This window comes from Helobdella robusta (genome assembly GCF_000326865.2).
Source record: "Helobdella robusta unplaced genomic scaffold HELROscaffold_2, whole genome shotgun sequence".
In the NCBI taxonomy this organism is placed as follows: Eukaryota; Metazoa; Annelida; class Clitellata; order Rhynchobdellida; family Glossiphoniidae; genus Helobdella; species Helobdella robusta.
In genome coordinates, this window is record NW_008704083.1 from 7,437,200 (window position 1) to 7,455,608 (window position 18,409).

General features: G+C 32.7%; 1 protein-coding gene across 1 annotated transcript; it reads left to right on the forward strand.

The window, feature by feature from the left end:
• Window positions 1-1,612: 1,612 nt before the first annotated feature.
• Window positions 1,613-6,451, forward strand: HELRODRAFT_160648 (hypothetical protein; the record flags this gene model as incomplete). The annotated part of the gene is made up of 4 exons (XM_009017595.1): window positions 1,613-1,765; window positions 3,728-3,768; window positions 4,253-4,348; window positions 6,376-6,451. 4 exons carry the CDS (start codon window positions 1,613-1,615, stop codon window positions 6,449-6,451), a joined length of 366 nt encoding a protein of 121 aa, XP_009015843.1.
• Between the last annotated feature and the right edge of the window lie 11,958 nt (window positions 6,452-18,409).

The window sequence follows — 18,409 nt, forward strand, 5'->3', positions numbered from 1 at the left end:
AAATACAACAGCACAAGCAGTAGCAGCATTTAAAAATATTATGTACTTTTGCAAAGGTCAGGCGCCGGTAGGGACCATACACATGTCTTCTATGAGACCAACCAAGCGCAAAAACTGGACGGGTCATGAACTCTCTATATATTTTCAACTGTTTATTTCCTAGTAATCATATTTACGCATATATACACACACAAACTTTCCACACACAAACACACACACACTCTTACACACAAATCACAGGTTATTGGTGTACATGGAAATGTGTACGTATATTTCAATTTGTTGTTGGAGTGTTAATTCTTCAAAAAATTAGATTTTATTTATAAATTGTGGAAAATATATAAATTATAATTATTTTTTCATGGAAATAAACGTGATGAACAAATTTTATTCTGTTTTGCATGTAAAATTTGGCCTAATGTTCACGCCTGATTACATTCCAGTGAATGAGAGTTCTGAGACGAATGTTGTCTGTCTGGGTGTTTGTTGCGCCTTACAAAGCATCTCAAAATATTTCGGCTATTTTTATGATAAATGTGTTTTCCATGTTTTGAAGCTATGAAATATTAAATTATAAAACTATTAACTATTAATATTTTACACATTTTTCCAAATAATTCTTCATTTTCGCAATCATTAAAAAGCAATGGAAACAAGCAACACACATTTGTTTACGTTCCGTGTGATGAATATGTTTGAAAATAATCAAGACAGCAATCAATTATACCGTGTAAAATAACGTACACAAGTGTATGTGGGTATAATACAACAGGCAAAAGTACACGGATGGTATATCTTATATATACAACTATATATACACATAGATTTTAGATTACAATAAATATTTGTTTACACAAGTTGGTTACAATATAGAGATCTACTTATGAGAACGTTTGATGGATGGGATGCCCTATTGACTGAATCCCAAATTGATTTCCGTGTTCTTCAATTGTCATAGCACTCTGCCTAGTTGTGCTGTTGTGGCGTTATGTTGCTGTTGTTGTGATATGTTGCCGGGCGCCGTGTGTTGTTGGGCTCTTGTCGGGTGTTGTTAAATTTCTGTAGTTGTTGTGTGGTCTTGTATTATTGTGTAGAGTTGTTGTTGCGTCAATGTTAGGCAGTTGAGTGGTTGCTGTGAGGTTGCTGTGTGGTTGCTCTGCAGTTGTTGTGTGGTTGCCGTGCGGTTGCTGTGTTGTTGTTAAGCAATCGTGTTGTTGCTGTGTGGTTGAAAAGCAGTTGCAGTGTTGATACTATTGCTTATTTAATGTCACGATTTATGATCTGCTTATCATTGTTTATATTCGTATTGATATTTATATTATTTATTTTGCATTCTTGATTACCCTTAAACAGATGAATTTTATGGTCTTTGTTGTTTGTGTTGTTCATTGCGAGTATCGAATTGCTAAATTTGTTTTCATTTGAAAATGTTATCGTGAAACATTTCCAAGTTTCGCTGAACTCAAAAAAACTTGAAAAATCATTAGTTTAATTTTCAAGACAAAACATTCGATTGATTAAAATACAATCCAAGTATAAAACCCGACGACATACCGATAAAATTGGCAACCGTGACAGAATAGAAATCGATACGATTGGGACATCTGCAGGGATGGTCTGCATGTGGGATATCGGTTTTGTGTGCCTGATGTGGGATGCTCCTATCGACAAAGCGATTTGTTACTCGTTATTAAAAAATTTTTCACCATCAGATGCGATTGTTTTTTTTTTCGTTCTGATACGATTGTTGCTGAGACTTTATCAGGTTGTTGTTGGTTTTGTCGTTGCTGAAAATTAATATTGATTACGATGCATTGGCTTTGTATTGATTTTTGTTAAAAAATAAATTGTTATAGTTTGCAATGATTGTAATAACTACGAAAGAAAATGTAGTAACTTATTTTTCAATTTATTTTTAAAGCTGCTTCAAAGTTTTTATTTACTGTAAAGAAGACTGATTTATAACAATCACTAAAACACTTCAGGCCATTTTAATATGCATTTGAACTATTTTTCAAAAAATTTTGATATCATTAAAATGCACGATATGTGTACAAGTGTAGCTTATAAATTTTCGTAATTTTAATGTTCCGTATCTTTAGTAGGTTTGTATATTTTATGTTTCTTTGTATTTATACTATCTTTGAATCTCATGCTAGGGATAGTCTCAATTATAAGTAAAGAAGAACAAAAGATCATGAATATGAGCACGATAACTATCGTCTGCATGATTTATTTCATCATCTATCGATTATTAATCTTTGGATAACTTTTGTTTACATGGCTGCGGTTGTTTCGACGATGCTCCAGTGGTGTTCGTGTAGCGTTGATGTTGTTGTAATACTGTGAGGATCCTGGTTACATTGTACAGTGTCATTTGATGATCAAGTGTTTGGCTTACGATATATACGTTAAATAACCCATTTATGTTTGGACAACGTGATTTTTTTCAACCTGGAATAAAATTGCATGGCTTACCACGAGAGTCCAAGTTAAAATTAATGGCAAGTTATTTTTGTGGAAAATAAGGTTTAAAAATAATTTTGTAATCATTGAGAAAATGACTGTTATTCGTTTGTGAAAAAAAAGGCAACGTTAAAGACCATTAATAAAACTCAATTGAATTTCAATAATATCTGCCGTCACACACATGAACTCGAATTGTTTAGCAGCATTAAAGAATGAGATCTTTAATCTGTTCATTCAAATTCAACTTTTAGAATTTATATGAAATAGTAACCTAGAATTTTTGTATCTAGGCGTTTAATGTTTATTTACAACACGGCTAATTGAACATTATCTACCATCGTTGAATGTGTGATTCTCGCTATCTGGCAATCGATAAACTCTAATTCATTTGCAATGCAAACACGCTGAATGGTACATATATTAATGTCATATAGTTAATCTCTCTGAAAATCTATATAATTTTTATATTTATAAAAATTTTATCATTGGAAAATATCATTCCTTTAATTAATGTTTAGAAAAAACAAGATTAAAAACCATGTACAAATAGTCGGGCTTGCTGCTTGGGAACAATTAACTGCCCTCCTACACGCATGCTATAAAAATTCTGCAACACATTATCATCACTGCTACCGTCATCATCTTCGTCGTCGTCATCATCATCGTCATCCTATTCATCATCGTCACTAACGTCATCATCATCGTTGTCGTCGTCATCATCGTCGTCGTCCCACCCACAATCATCATCGCCATCATCATCGTTCATCATTATCGTCATCATCGTCACCAGCGTCATCGCTACAAGAAGTTCGTTGTCACCATCCTCATAATCGTCATCTTCCTTGTCCTCTATAACACCGTTTTTCTCATCATTAATATTCGCGTCGTCATCAACAGCTTAGTCATTATATTATTATCATCTTCATTATTATAATTATTATCATTATCATCGTCAGGTCTCTTATCGTCTTTTCATTATTTTCAGCTGAAATATGCAGCGTCTCACAGAAACATGTTACGCGCCATTCAAAAAGAACGAACGTAGAAACACGTGATATTCATGCCATATCAGAGTTACATCTACATGCATGCATGAACAGCAAAACAAACCAATACACGTTGAAACTTCTACAATTCATACAAAAACATCTACACATAGAGAAGAGTACAAAATAAAAAAAACAGGGACATATAGAGAGATGATCATTTTAAAAAGATCCTTGATGTGCATTGATTGATTGGCCGAGCACCTGAACAGGTAGAAATCTCTGGTTCCGGTTTAAGTTATGAAGAAGCGAGGTTGAACGATTCCTCTCATGCATATATGCATGTGTGCGTAATGAATGAAGGCGACAGCTCTTTTTGATTGATTGCTTTGCTGTTCCATGGATCGATTGCTGCTGACTGATCGGCTGATTGATTCATTACTTCATTGAAAGTTTGGCTTTTGACTGATAGTTTTTGCCTCTCATATTTTTTTTATTAACAATTTCAAGAAAAATTTCAAAATTAAGACCTGGAAAACAGTACATATTATAATTTTGTTCATCATTAAATTGTTACTCAAAGTAATTTGAACAAAAAATGATTCGTTCTAATTTGAATGTCCAGTTTTCTTGCCAACATTTTTCAATGTGAAAAACGTTGACACACCTGCAGTTCTCGAAACAACCGAGCTTCTTTTGTTTCAGTCAATTGGAAAAAAAAGTGAAAAACTATTTAGAATTCATGGCAAGTTTAAAAACAAACAAACGAACAGATGAACAAACAGACAAACAAACAGGCAAACAAAGAAACAAATATGGAACATTGGAAACATCGAACAGTCGGGTTACAATGTTCAAAACATAGCAAACGCAAACGTACAAAAACAAAGAAAGTAAGATGAGCGATAATTAATGCGATTGGCGCCAGAATGTCTCGTTCGATAAAAATGTTTTCGATTCTTTGCTACATTTTCTATGGTCTGCTTCCGTTTAGGTTTGTATGTCTCGTTACGTTTGCGCCGTTGGGTTGCGTGTGTGCACGCGTGTAAAGGGATATTAAATATTAATCTATTCATATCGAGGACCTAGGTATAAATGTATTGGCATATTTTAATTAATTAATAAATATGTGTTAAGAATGGCGTGTTGTCTGTCACTTGTGTATGTTTATTTCATTCATACATTTTTTGAGTGCTTTTTTTAGTTAAAATGAACTGGAAATTATAATTTGTGGAGGCCTCCATTGAAACGTGGAAGATGTATCGCGTGAATAGGAGTACGCACACCAGACTGCTGCATTGTGCATTCCATGTTTGTTCGTTCGTTCGTTCGTTTGTTTTGTTCGTTTGTTTTGTTTGCGAAATGTCTAATGAGGCAAGTGAATAATTGCATGTGAAAACAACTGCTTCATACATCTTCATGCAACATTTTTAAACATTTGAGTGAAGATCATCATTATCATCGTTTGCTCATAATTATCACCATCATCATTCCGGTTTTTCCACCTCATTACTATCATCACGTTATTTAATTTGTATCAACATCATCAACATTGTTGTTTTATTTGTCATATTTTGTTGTTGTAGGAGCTTCTTGTGTGTGCGTGCGTGTGTTTTTGCGTATGTGCGTATGCCTAAGTGCATATGTGTATGTGTGCGCGTGTGAATGTGTGCGTGTGTGAATTTTTAGATGGGTTGTTTACCAGCAGAATTTATCGACTGTTTTATCTGAGTTTATTTGGCTTTGATTCATATATAAACGTCTTTGCTGTCCGTCATTCAATTACATATATAAAACTTCATTAATCAGAAAATATTTTCAGTTCACAACATAAATGCAATTTTTTTTCATAACAAAAAATAAATGAATTAAAAAATATAATAATAAAAAAATTGATGAAATAATAAGCAAAGTAATAATAGTAATTGAGACGGGATGTAAAAATTATAAATGTAAACGTCAGAATTAACGCAATTATATCTTTCCACGTTCATAAATTATTCAGAAATTTGTGGTTCAGAGCATTTCGTAATTTGATGTGAGTAGGCAAGGGAGAAAAGGGCAGCAGAGCCAAAAAACATAACTCCAGTGATATTTCATTATAACGCAAACATGACCAAATCAATGGTTCCGCCATAGAGGTTGACATATTAATTAAGATAATATAAATTATTCAGAGGGAAACGATTGCCAAAGGTTAGTCTAGTTGGTGTAAAATGTGGATTTATACTACCGTGAAGATGTTGTATGCTTTATTGTTTGTGAAGGAGTGTGGTTTTCGTTGGTAAATTTTGTGTTGTTGATGTTGGTATTTTGTAAACGATGATGGTGGGAATGTTGTTGTTTGGAGAGTTGTGTTGTTTGTGTTTCCGCTTTATTTGTTTTCGTTAGTGAATGCCTCAATTTTTTATACTTTTAAATGTTTTTTGAATGATACTTGCTCAGGTGGATGGTTAATAAACACTTCGCACATTCAAAACTGACCCACTAAAAATATTTGAAAAAAAAAGACCACATTCGTATAAATAGGAACATTAATAGCAGTGAAGATGGTTTTTGTTAAAAAATATTTTAACGCTTCTTTAATGATTCTTCTGAAAAGATATTTCAAATAAGAGATTAATATGTTCTCGTGTTTATAAACAACTCAGTCTTATCATATAAACGGTAAAGCTAAATTATTTTTAATCACATCAAAACAAGTGGAAATTTATTTATAAACTAAATCAAACAATTCCATATCAAACAACCACTGTCACACGTAAGAAAACATTTTTTCGATCACCTCAAAAACAATTAAACAAACACGAACGTAATCTGGAAATAATCCTTGTTAAAACAAAACACCGTCTTCATTCTTTACAGTTGAGTGCACCACAAAATAAAAATAATTCTCTACTATTGATTGATGTTTTTTCAGGCAAGCAGGCATTCAAGTGCACATCGTTTCAACTGGAAGAGAACCAAACAACCCCTTCGTGTTTGCATTACGCTGAGTAAGAATACTTTTTTACGTGTAATCCACATATCCATGTTTGTATGAATATCATTATCCATGTATTCATTTCCATTTATGTTTATCACTATCCGTGTATTTTTATCTATGTATGTATATCATTATTCATGCATTTATATCGTTATTCATCTATGTATGCGTGCATACCTAAATACCAAAAAATATGCATGTGCATTACACACGTGTTTATCCTACATGTAACCTAAATTGTAAACATGTAGTGAATTGTGAAAAAAAGAAAACCTTTTATAGAAACGTGGAGCACTGTTGGAAATTTTTGGGAGTGTTTAATTTTTTTCCACCTACTGATAAATCTACGTTAATGATACTAACTGTTCTTGAATATAATGATGATGATAGCAATTAAAATGTTCTGAATGTAATGTCAAATTGAAGAATCAATTTTATATAAAAAAAATGAATAAAAAAAACTGAAACAACCTAACAGACTCAATAAAAACAAAATTCAATCCGCTACAATTGCTATAAAATAACGGTAAGAAAGTTGTAAGCGCTGACTTCAAAAGGCAGCAACATGGAGGTTATACAACAAAAACAATAACTACAAAATATTGATGTAACACTTTAACGCTCGTAACAACCGACACCGATGCTATAATTTAAAAGATCTCTATATTTCCAGCACCAGTGTTGTAGCTTCCAACGATCGTCAAGTTATCGTTATTCTGTAGGTTCAAGATTTCCGATAGATGAACGCAACTGCTTCAAACGCAAACTTGGTTGAATGTTTATTCGAATGCCAACAGCAATAAAAACACTAAACTAATCCAAGCAGCTACATAAATCACATTTACAGCTTCGCTTCAAATCTCGCTTCAAACCTAGCTACTCCTGCCCCTTATATACCCTCCACGGTAGATTTTACATCCTCTATGGTATGAAAAGTTTCTATGGTTTATGAATAGCGAAGATAACAAGTATAACAAGGTAACAATAATTAATTATATAGTGTCCATTCACGCAGTTATAACAATATCAACATACCAACACCAACAACGACAACGACAACAAAGCAACACTAAAATTAATTATACTGCAAATGAATAAAACGATGATAACACCAACCAAAACACCAACTATAACCCCTAATTTCAAAAATAATTTTATCAAATAAAGCAACACGTCAAAATTCAACTACAACATCCGTAGCAACAACGGCAACAACAAAATTGCAATAGGCAGTAGTAGCATTTGCAGCAACCACAACCACGGCAAAACATTAAGGCCGCAAAACAAGTCTAGAATAACAACATCGGCAAGAAAACAGGAAAGTAAAGCGAGAAAAAGTGCTTCGCCAGAGTAAATAATGGACTGATTTATTAGGTGTCTTTGGTTACATTCATCGTTGCCATGGTGACATCGTTTGGTTCGTGTGCGTGGATGTACAAACGCGCGTACAAGTTCGCGTACGCCAGCTTCAGAGGGTTGTGCATGTTCCATCCGAGCTTGTCTTTGTGGTGTTTTTTTTTCCAAGCGGTTATATTTATTCAACGTTCGTATGCACAGTTTGTTTCAACTTATTTTTTGTTAAAATTTGAGTGTAAATTTGGCTTTCGATAAAACATCAGATGCTTTAAAATGGCGAGTTTTACACAAGGTAGTTAGAATAAGGTAGGTAACGTAAAAGTAATTGATGGTGGTTACCAGAGTTTTGTACTTCCGGAATATTTGTTAGATGTTTATTTTGAGTCTAAATTGTTGAATTGCCAGCTCCAAAATGTTCCATCGCGCGTAAAGTTATCCATAATATGTGCGTGTGTGAGTGTGTGAACGTGAATTTGGGTGTGCTTGTGTGTGTGTGTATCTGTGTGTGTGTTGTCACAAAACGCCTTACCCAAAGAGTATACAATTAAAGTGCTATAAATGTTTTTCTCCGTCTGACCTAGTTGTATCTGGAAAAATAAAATCTATGATTATCTGTTTGGCGATGCATTAATTTCATTCACAAATTTATAACATTACCAGTAACATTATCATAAACCTATTTGAAGCGGGCAATGAAATGTTAATAAACACAGCCAACACCAATTTTAATTCAAGTTAACCATCAAGATATAATAACATCCATCTGGCACGTGAACATATTTTAAAAAGGCGCGGAAAAAGAATTACCCATCAGTGTAGGTACGTTCCACATTGACCCAATTTTTATTGCGCTACTAAATAATACTTTACATCATGTAACATTTGACTGGCGAACATATGCTGCCTATTACCATGCAAAAGTTTTGTTGTTTCTCTTTCTTTTGCACTCTCTTTATCTTTCCCGCTCTTTCTTTTTCTTTCCCTTTTTTGCTGAGGTGTGATGCAAATTATTTTTTTGAATCTACAATTCTCTATCGTGACAACTATCTTCTGTGGTGTTGCCTGATTCATTCATGTTTCTCTAAAGGCCAAAATTATTTGTGTTTTGTATTTCATATATTCGTGTGTAATTGTATGATATTTGGGTGGTAACTTAACGAATTTATCCATGTGTATTATATACAAAATGGTTTTTCAAGCAGTAAATATTTTTCAATTTAGTTTTTTGAAATAATTAAATCGAAAATCAATAAATTCATAAAAACTTTTTAAAATTATATTTTAAGATTTATCCACAATTTTCAATGTTTTGTTAATATTTATTCATTTGTTAGACTTTGAAAAATTTAACTTTTCGTTCATAAAAACTCTTCAGTTTTAGCCACACCTTGAATTATTTTTAGATTTATATATCTTGAGGTGACAGTGCAAAAAGTCATTCAAACTTATAAAATAAACATAAGAAAAAAATGCAATTAAGTGTTTAAAATGTTTGTTTTCATGCGACAAACTTTTCTGAATGTTGTTGCTTTTGTTTTTAGTTTGTCTGTTTTGTGAAATATGCAATGGTGGTTGTTCAAAGTGCGGAAAATGACTTTAAAGAAAAAACTTTCAGGTGTTTGTTTGTCTTTGTTGCTGCAGTTCTTTATCCAAAAGTTGGGGCTTCTCAAATTTATAAACTTTTTTTTTACTGCTCTGTTGAAGAATTGTTGAATTGTGACTGTTGTTGTTAATGAGTTAGATTGAGTTTGATGTCTTTTGAATGCATTGGTGAGTGTAGAGATTGTGACTGCAGTACCTGGTGTCGGCTGCAGTGACTACATTTGGTGCTGCCGCCAAAGAAATTGCAGCACGTCGGTTATTATTTTTGCAGATTTGATTGGCTAACATCGTATAGGCCTATCCTTTGATAAGGAAATCTAATTAGGAAATAATGTGGTCGTGAGGCTTTCGACAGAGTAAAACCGGTATTAGTGTTGTTGTTGTTGTTGTTGTTGTTGTTGTTGTTGTTGTTGTGAGGTCTTGTTCGGATGAAGTTGTTGTGTTCGTTGTGATACATTTTATGTTATGTAGCGTTATTTTTGTAAGGCCAATGTTATACTATGCAGTTTTATTTTTATATCTCTTAATTGATATGTATTAAAATACTTGTATCCATCCTTCCTTCATGATTGATTGCGATATTGGATGCACTTTCTGTGTTTCTCTCGTTGTTCATACATAAGTTACACATGTTTTCAAAAATTTACGCTACGAACAAATTGCCAAATTTATATTATAAAATTTTTAATAATCAAAATTTTTAATTTGAAACACTGAACAGTTTTCAATGTCGGATGACTTTACGCAGATAAATAAATTAAATCAAGGAAATTAATAACATAAAAAGGGAAAAAAAGAGAAAAAAACGCAGTAGTTAATAACAAACAGACGATCAACATTGTTGTTATGTTGCTGATTTCTCATCATCATCGTCAACATCATCATCCTCATCATCTTCATCAACATCGGCATTTACTGGATTAACAACATAACAAATGTTTTTCACTGGCTCCACTATGAACATTAATGTGAAAGATAGAACTGTTTGAACGACATCAGCAGCAACAACATCAACAACAAACGCAAAAACTACTACTACATCAACAACAGCATCAACAGAAAGAGCAAAAAACCAGCAAAAACCAAAAGCAGCTAGCATTTGCACGCCACGCTTGAATTACGATGCATATTCAGTACGTGTATTACAATTATACAACATTCTTGACCCTAAGGGTTCATGATTTACGTGGATGCTTACAAATGTGCATGTTTGTTTGTTTGTATGTATGTGCATGTTTGTATTTATGTATGTTCATGTTCAATTGTTTGTATGTATGTAGGTTTGTGATTACGTTTCAAGTATATGTATAAGGTTTTGCATGTTTATATGTACTATTATAGTAAAAACGCTTTCAAATTTCTAGCATATTGTTGATAGGTTTTATTATTTTATGTATTTTTAATTGTAATTTATTCGAAAAGACATGTTTATTTGAATTAAACGGCATGTTATTAGAGGTTCTGTATTGTGTTACGTACGTGAAATATATATTGTGCCGTCTTGAACGGGTTTTGTAGGCAGTTGTTTTGTCACAGGTGAATGCTTCTAAGCTTTTGGGTAAATGAATATACCAGCTTTACTATTAAAAAATTCTTTTTTTTTGTAAATTCTTTGTATTTTATTTTATTTTAAAGTAAAAATATATAAAGATTAGTTTTTGTTTTTCAAAAACATTGACCTATAAATGTTCTTCGTGAATGCTGGAATATTTATTAGATGATTAGCATGCGTCCGAACAATTGTCTCCAATGACTGAAAACCCTACAAGTCAAAAACACGCAAGGAACGTAATATAACGGTACGTTATAAATAAGATGTTAGAACGTAATAACGTTATAAATAATATGCAGTACACGGGAAAAAATCGGCCCGTATAAATATTGACGTAGTGTAATTGTCTTGCTATTGAACCGGCTTTCAAGATACATGAAGATTTGTGGCACCAACGTTACTGCTACTGTTTTTGATGTTATTTCTTTTACTGCCACTGATGCCGTAGATGTTTTTTTACTACCATTGATGTCGTTGATGTTATTAATGATGTTAATGTTAGTGCGTTATTAGCAACCACAATTTCAATAACCATGATGTCAATAAATTTGTTGGACCATCGTTAAAAATTATTACTCATTTTCGTCTATAGTCAACTTGAAACTCTTAACTTCACTCGAGCTAGGCCTTATAATGAAGTTAAGCTTAATGAAGGCAGGCGTGAGATACAATCATTTTATGAGCCAAACAAATTGTGAAAAATTAAAGCATTCAAAATGGTCACAGAATTTCATGCTGGTCCATATTATACAATCTCCATTATTTACCAAGTGTCTCAGTCTATTTATTTTTAATTAACCGAGTTATGAGAGAAGTTGAAACAAATCAATACAATGCAGTACAATACAATACAATGCAGTACAATACAATAAAATGCAGTACAATACAATGCAATGCAGTACAATACAATACAATGCAGTACAATACAATACAATGCAGTACAATACAATACAATGCAGTACAATACAATACAATGCAGTACAATACATTGCAATGCAGTACAATACAATACAATACAATGCAGTACAATACAATACAATGCAGTACAATACAATGCAATGCAGTACAATACAATGCAGTAAAATGCAAATCAATGCATTACATTACAAGACAATTCAATAATAATTTATTCAACAAATCACTAGAAGACCAAAAGCTTGCGCTTGTTGAGCCACATCCACATAGTATAAAAAATAAAAAAATGATCATAATTCAGCAAAAACAACCATAAAAATTAAACTATTAAATAACCCCAAAATGATGTAAGCCATTGCGCTATTCACATTGGGTGATGGTAACTTGATGTCAACGCAATCTTCGTTTGTTTGCTGAACTTGTTGCTACCTTTCAAGTCTAAGTAAACAAATAATGCATATTGCTCCAGCACAAAATTAATGATAATGTTTCAGTTTATGGAATAAGGTGTTTCCGATATGTTGAAAACAGTAAGAAGAATCTTTTATATTATTAGATACTTCAATGTTTTATAATGAGGCAATAGCAAATTTTCGGATATCATAAATTTATCAAACAAATACATTTTAAAAATTAAAAAAAATTACACAGAAGTGGAAAACGGCATAAGGTAAAAAGGCACTCAGACAAATATTTTCAAAGCCCAAGTCATATTTCATGAATATGTCAAAAAAACAAAAGCCATGTCACAAAGCAAGCAAACTTTTTGATTAATCCGCACCACCATTAAGCACCTCATGAATATTAATGAAGTATCTCAAGAACTCGCACAAAAAACAGTGGCACACACACAAACACGAGCACGTGCATGTGTGTACGCTGGCTTCGTGTCTGATTTATGTCCTTCTGTTTCTGTTTGCATTGGTCTTATGCCTTATATCGCTCTGTAGTCTGTAATGTAAGTTTCTCGCTGGGTCTCTTTGTTTATATGTTGAGATTGAGTATATGTTGGTAGTTTGGGGTTGCTTTCGAATACATGTACAAGCAAATGCATCGCACGTATGCCTTTATTGTTTGAGTTTAAAAAAATTAAAATTGTTAGCCATTTGGGTTGTTGGTTTATGATTTTTTAAATATTACCTTAGTTCTAGAAATGTGCTGCATCGGTTTGTGCGGTCTGAATCTTTATGATGTAACAACTGTTTGTCAGTGCAGTAAACGCTATGACGATCTCACGTTGATGGGAGGAGTTGATGATGGTAATTTGCTTCAGTAATGAAAGGTTTAGTCAATAGGTTGTGTTGTTATGAATGTTGATCGTGCTATGTTGCAGTTGGCAGAGTGATTGAGTTGAAATTTGCTTTGAAAGTTAACGTGCTACACAAGTATGAATAAATAAGTGACTTGCTTTGAAACAGAAAAATAAATAAATATGTTGAAAAAAATATTTGAACATAACAATTAGAGGTGTTAAGATGATGAATAAATGTTTCAACTCTTAAAATTTTAAAACAAAACATCAATAAATTGAATTTAAAAATTATTGTTACAAATAAATAATTGATCTAAGCACGAAACAACATTCTAAAAAAAGTTGAAACCTAAAAAATAAGTGAGATTGAAAAAAAATTCCTGATGTTGAAAATTACATTTAGGGGGGACACGGAAAGAGGAACGATTGAAACGGACATTCACGCGGTGACATTTTTCCATTTCGCATTCATGTTTCTTGCCATGAATGGAACCAACGAATCAGAAGGAAAAAAAATATCACGTGTCATTATGACGTAATAGTGCTTCTTGTGTTGCTGCCACAAAGCGTTTATAATTTTAATTACTGTCTCTTGGTCGTCTTCTTTTGAAATACTTCTTTATTATCCTGTCTAACATGAATATTTCCTGCTGAGCTCGACATATGAATCACTGATTTTAATGCCTCTTAAATATTTTTTATAGTCTAAACTAAAATCTTTTCAAACATGCTGGAATGAAAACATTGCTGCCAAAATTTGCGAACAGCACAATAATTTTTCATTTAAAAAATTTGTGAACAAAATTATTATTACGTTTTTACACCAATGTTGTAAAAATAACAACACTATAACATATCATCTTCGCATATTTTCAAGTAATCAAGAATTTAAAAAAATTCCGGCACCTTCAAAATGTTCCAATCCAGTCTTGTTGCCCATCAACTATAAAAAACGAAGTAAATTTAGACGTGCAGCTAACATACACACAGACACACACACCGACAAACACACACAACAATGCAGATAGACAGACAAATCAACAAAGCAGCGATGCGATGATACAATGATTGAGCTATCGGGCATGGACGTCAATACGTATAAGAGGCAAGGAGAGATTATAGAATGCGGCCCATAGTTCACCGCACAAGTACTCTGAGAATTCAATCTTCATCGCTAGAGATTCTCAGTGGAAATTATCAGATGAAAGAAATAGATTATTTCATTTAATTTGCATATACACGCATTTAAATACTAAAAGCGCCCTATTTATGGTTTTTGCTTTAGGAAATCAAATGAATACAGATTCAATTCCTACTGCTCTCCATTCAGCCCCCAAAAAAGTGTGAGATTATTTTCTATTAAATAAATATGCGAGCAGATGTAACAAAACAACAAACAAAACATCGGAAGTTGGACAATTAACAAGAGCAAAGAGTGCTAATGAAATTCCGTGTGGCTACTGCTAGCAGGTTCGTGCATGACTGACCATGCTGGCTGGCTATGATCATTCACGCGTCCTCTGATGCTGGGTTAATTGCATTGCATTCTGCTGATCAATTGAAAGTTAGGTTATTCATTTCGAATGAATGCCTGAATGTACAGTACGTCTCTCAATGTGTATGCATGTACGGGTATCTAAGGTTTGTTTGTCGTGATGGATGTGTATATGTTTATTATAAATATAAAGGTGTGTGTGTGTGTGTGTGTGTGTGCGTAATGGCAAATGAGGCAAAAAATATACATATGTATATGAATGGGGCATATGTGTCGTTGTCATTATCTGCCTATTTAATAATTTAGCGTCTTCATGACTGAAAATGCAATTTTCTTTGATGTGGAATGCTGCATATTTATATTTTCCCACCTATTTTATGTTTCACGATTGAACAATGTAATATTTATTATATAGAATAATATGTGCAGACTTTTCTAGACACGTGTGAACTCATACTTGCAAACAAAAGCAATAACCAATATAGTATTTCGAACATAAACTAAAATCAAACGACTAAAGATAACTAAATATTTCAGCAAATTTTGTTAAATAATTATGAAACACTTTCAACAATAGATGCTCATTTATCAATCAATCAATCAATCAATCAATCAATCAATCAATCAATCAATCAATCAATCAATCAATCAATCAATCAATCAATCAATCAATCAATCAATCAATCAATCAATCAATCAATCAATCAATCAATCAATCAATCAATCAATCAATCAATCAATCAATCAATCAATCAATCAATCAATCAATCAATCAATCAATCAATCAATCAATCAACCAATCAATCAATCAATCAATCAATCAATCAATCAACCAATCAACCAACCAATCGATCAATTAATCAACTAATCAAATAATCAACCAACCAACCAACCAACCAATCCATCCATCCACTCATCTATCCATCCACTCCAACACGACAGAAGCTTTTATTAACTTTTGTCATCACGCACACGATGACAGCCGGCTCAACCTCCACTAACGACATCATTATCGCCACCGCCGACAGCTTCGGCCATCTGCCGGCGTAATTTAACATAACAACTTCACTTTATACTATTTTGACTTTACACAGCACTAATTTGAGTACGCGCGCGTATGTGTGTGTGTATGTGTGTGTCTATATGTGTGTGTATGTATGTGTGTGTATGTACGTGTGTGTATGTATGTGTGTGTATGTATGTGTGTGTATGTTTGTGTGTGCGTGTGTGTTTTAGTGTGATTGTATCAAGACGTTTTATGTAAATTTTAATTTTGTTCGTTTAAATGTGAATTTACAGAAATTGCATGTAATTATATACATAAACGCATTAAACAGAATGTCCATTTAGACATTGGTAATACAAAAAATGTACGTTACATTAATCAATATTTTTTTGAACGTTGTACAAACTTATACTCATAACGAAAGGACATTGTTGCATCTGACCAGCCTGAGATTCTGACAGTAACAAACACATTTGACGGTGGGTTGAAATATTCTAAAATTTTCACTTCCATAACACAACGATATTATTTTTTAAAGTTTTATAACTATCTAATTGTTGAAATCTTCAAACAACATTTGCACATTCTGTATGTGCATCACGTTTCGTATTTTACTGAATTATGAAACAAACAACAATGACTGCCAAATTAAAGGGTAGTTATTCAACTATTAAATATGACTTTACTAAAGCAATTTGAAATTTTATTGACGTTTTGAATTTGCTCAGGTCTAACAGTAGCGTGCCACGAAATTTTAAACAATTGCTAAATAATTGATAAGGGCACATACAAATTTCGACAAATAATTTTTTGATGTGAAATCATTTTTAGATAAAAAGCAATTTAATCGCTTCTCAGTGCAAAGGTCAACATACTTAAAAATGCTTCAGAGCCGTACTGCACTTCAATGCACTTAAACTAAAGGTTCTGTCGGTTCGTTAAGTTTTTTATCATAGTTTAAAGTGCATGTTTGTTCACACCTACTTTTTTCTCCAAAGTCATTATTTAATATCAAATTAAATCACGTTTTTTTATGTTATTTCTTAATCAAGCAAGCTTGCTTACGTAACTATACGAAACATCTGCTCATCTACTGCGTCTGTCAGATTCTGAGTTCTCAAAGGATGAAAAAAGTAACACGCACATTCACTATTAAACGTTATCAAATGATGTGTGCTTGCGATTCAAGACATGTTGATGAAACACATTCAAACACACGTACATACTCAGGTGTGAAATAAGTAAGAAAACACCAATACGTACCAGTAAAAAATTGTTTAAAATGATTTCGAATTGTGCAAACACACGCGCATACATAACTTACACCCATGCTCAGCGTGAAGTAGAACAACGATTTGAGGCGGGATCTCTGGAGATTTCATCGTGACGTCACGCTCTCCTAATCTGTTGAGAACTTCTGTTCGAGTGTTTCAAGCAGACGATAATTGAATTTATAATTTTTTCTTTTACGCCATTAAAACTACAGCCAACCAAGTGCGTAACAGTGGTAACCAGCGGTTTTCAATAGATTCATATTTTCGGCGGTTAAATATTTTTTAATTAAGGTACACATATAAAATTTAATATGTAAAACAATTATTCGTCCACTCTATGACTTCGTACGTCCACACATATTCAGTTAGGCAGCAACACAGCTTGACGTTTGAAAATTTGCTTCAAAACCAATTAAATTTTTTCTTGTTCAAGTATAAATCTGATGATTTTTTTACCATTGATGTTTCAGATTTTAAAATTTTTGAGTTAAAATTTTTGTGAAATACGGGTTTGATACTGACGGTAAATGATAAAATTTGTGTTAATCTTGTTGATGAAAAGAAAGTGAGTGAGTGATAACAAAACATTAAAAAACTAAATAATAACATGCCACAAAAGATGTTAATAATTGCTGACATAAAATATCATTACCAATGACCAAGGCATCTGATTCGTTGTCATCATAATCTTCATAATCACACCATTATCATCATAATTTTCATAATTTTTATTGAATATATTTTCAAAAAAGTTATTATAATACCATCATTGTTGTTTATATACAATTGATAAAGCCAAATGATAAGTTGAATCAATAATTTTGAAAATTATTTTCAGCTGGGAATCATTGCCATTTTATAGTAATCCACAAACAGTGCTGCTGAATGGTTAAGATTGTATATAAATTTTAGCCAAGGTATATCGTAAGTTACATCAGAAAAACGAGAAAGTCTTAACCTTTTTACCAGCATTGTATTTTAAATTTTCAATCATATGATTGAAATCATTTTAACCAACTCTCTCACCTCGCTCGCATTGGAATACAAAACAGGAGGTATGCAACGATGTAGACAAGACATGCTGATAATTTAACTGCCATTTCGTTCTTTGGCCATTCTATGGGGCATTACATTTCTTTGAGATTTGTACATCTGAATGCTTGTACGAAAAAAAACTAGAACACGATGTGAATAAATTATTAAAGCTTCAGTATTGTTCAGATTCAAGTGTTCATCATAGTGTGAGAGCTTCACGCATCACTGACGACGATTCATGCATATGCGCGTGTCCAGCGAATATTCATGCGACTGTTCCAATTGTATATGCGGTTTGAATAACCGGTAGTCAAAAGAAAGAAAGAGTGGAAGACAGCGTTATGTAGTTTAATTGCATTTGTAAAAATTTTTATCTCTTTGTTGGTGGAGGGAATGTACAGGATTGGATTACACTGGCGTGTAAATGGTTAAATGGTTGTGGTCAAAAAAAGATAAAAAAATGTATGTATCTTTGTGGCCA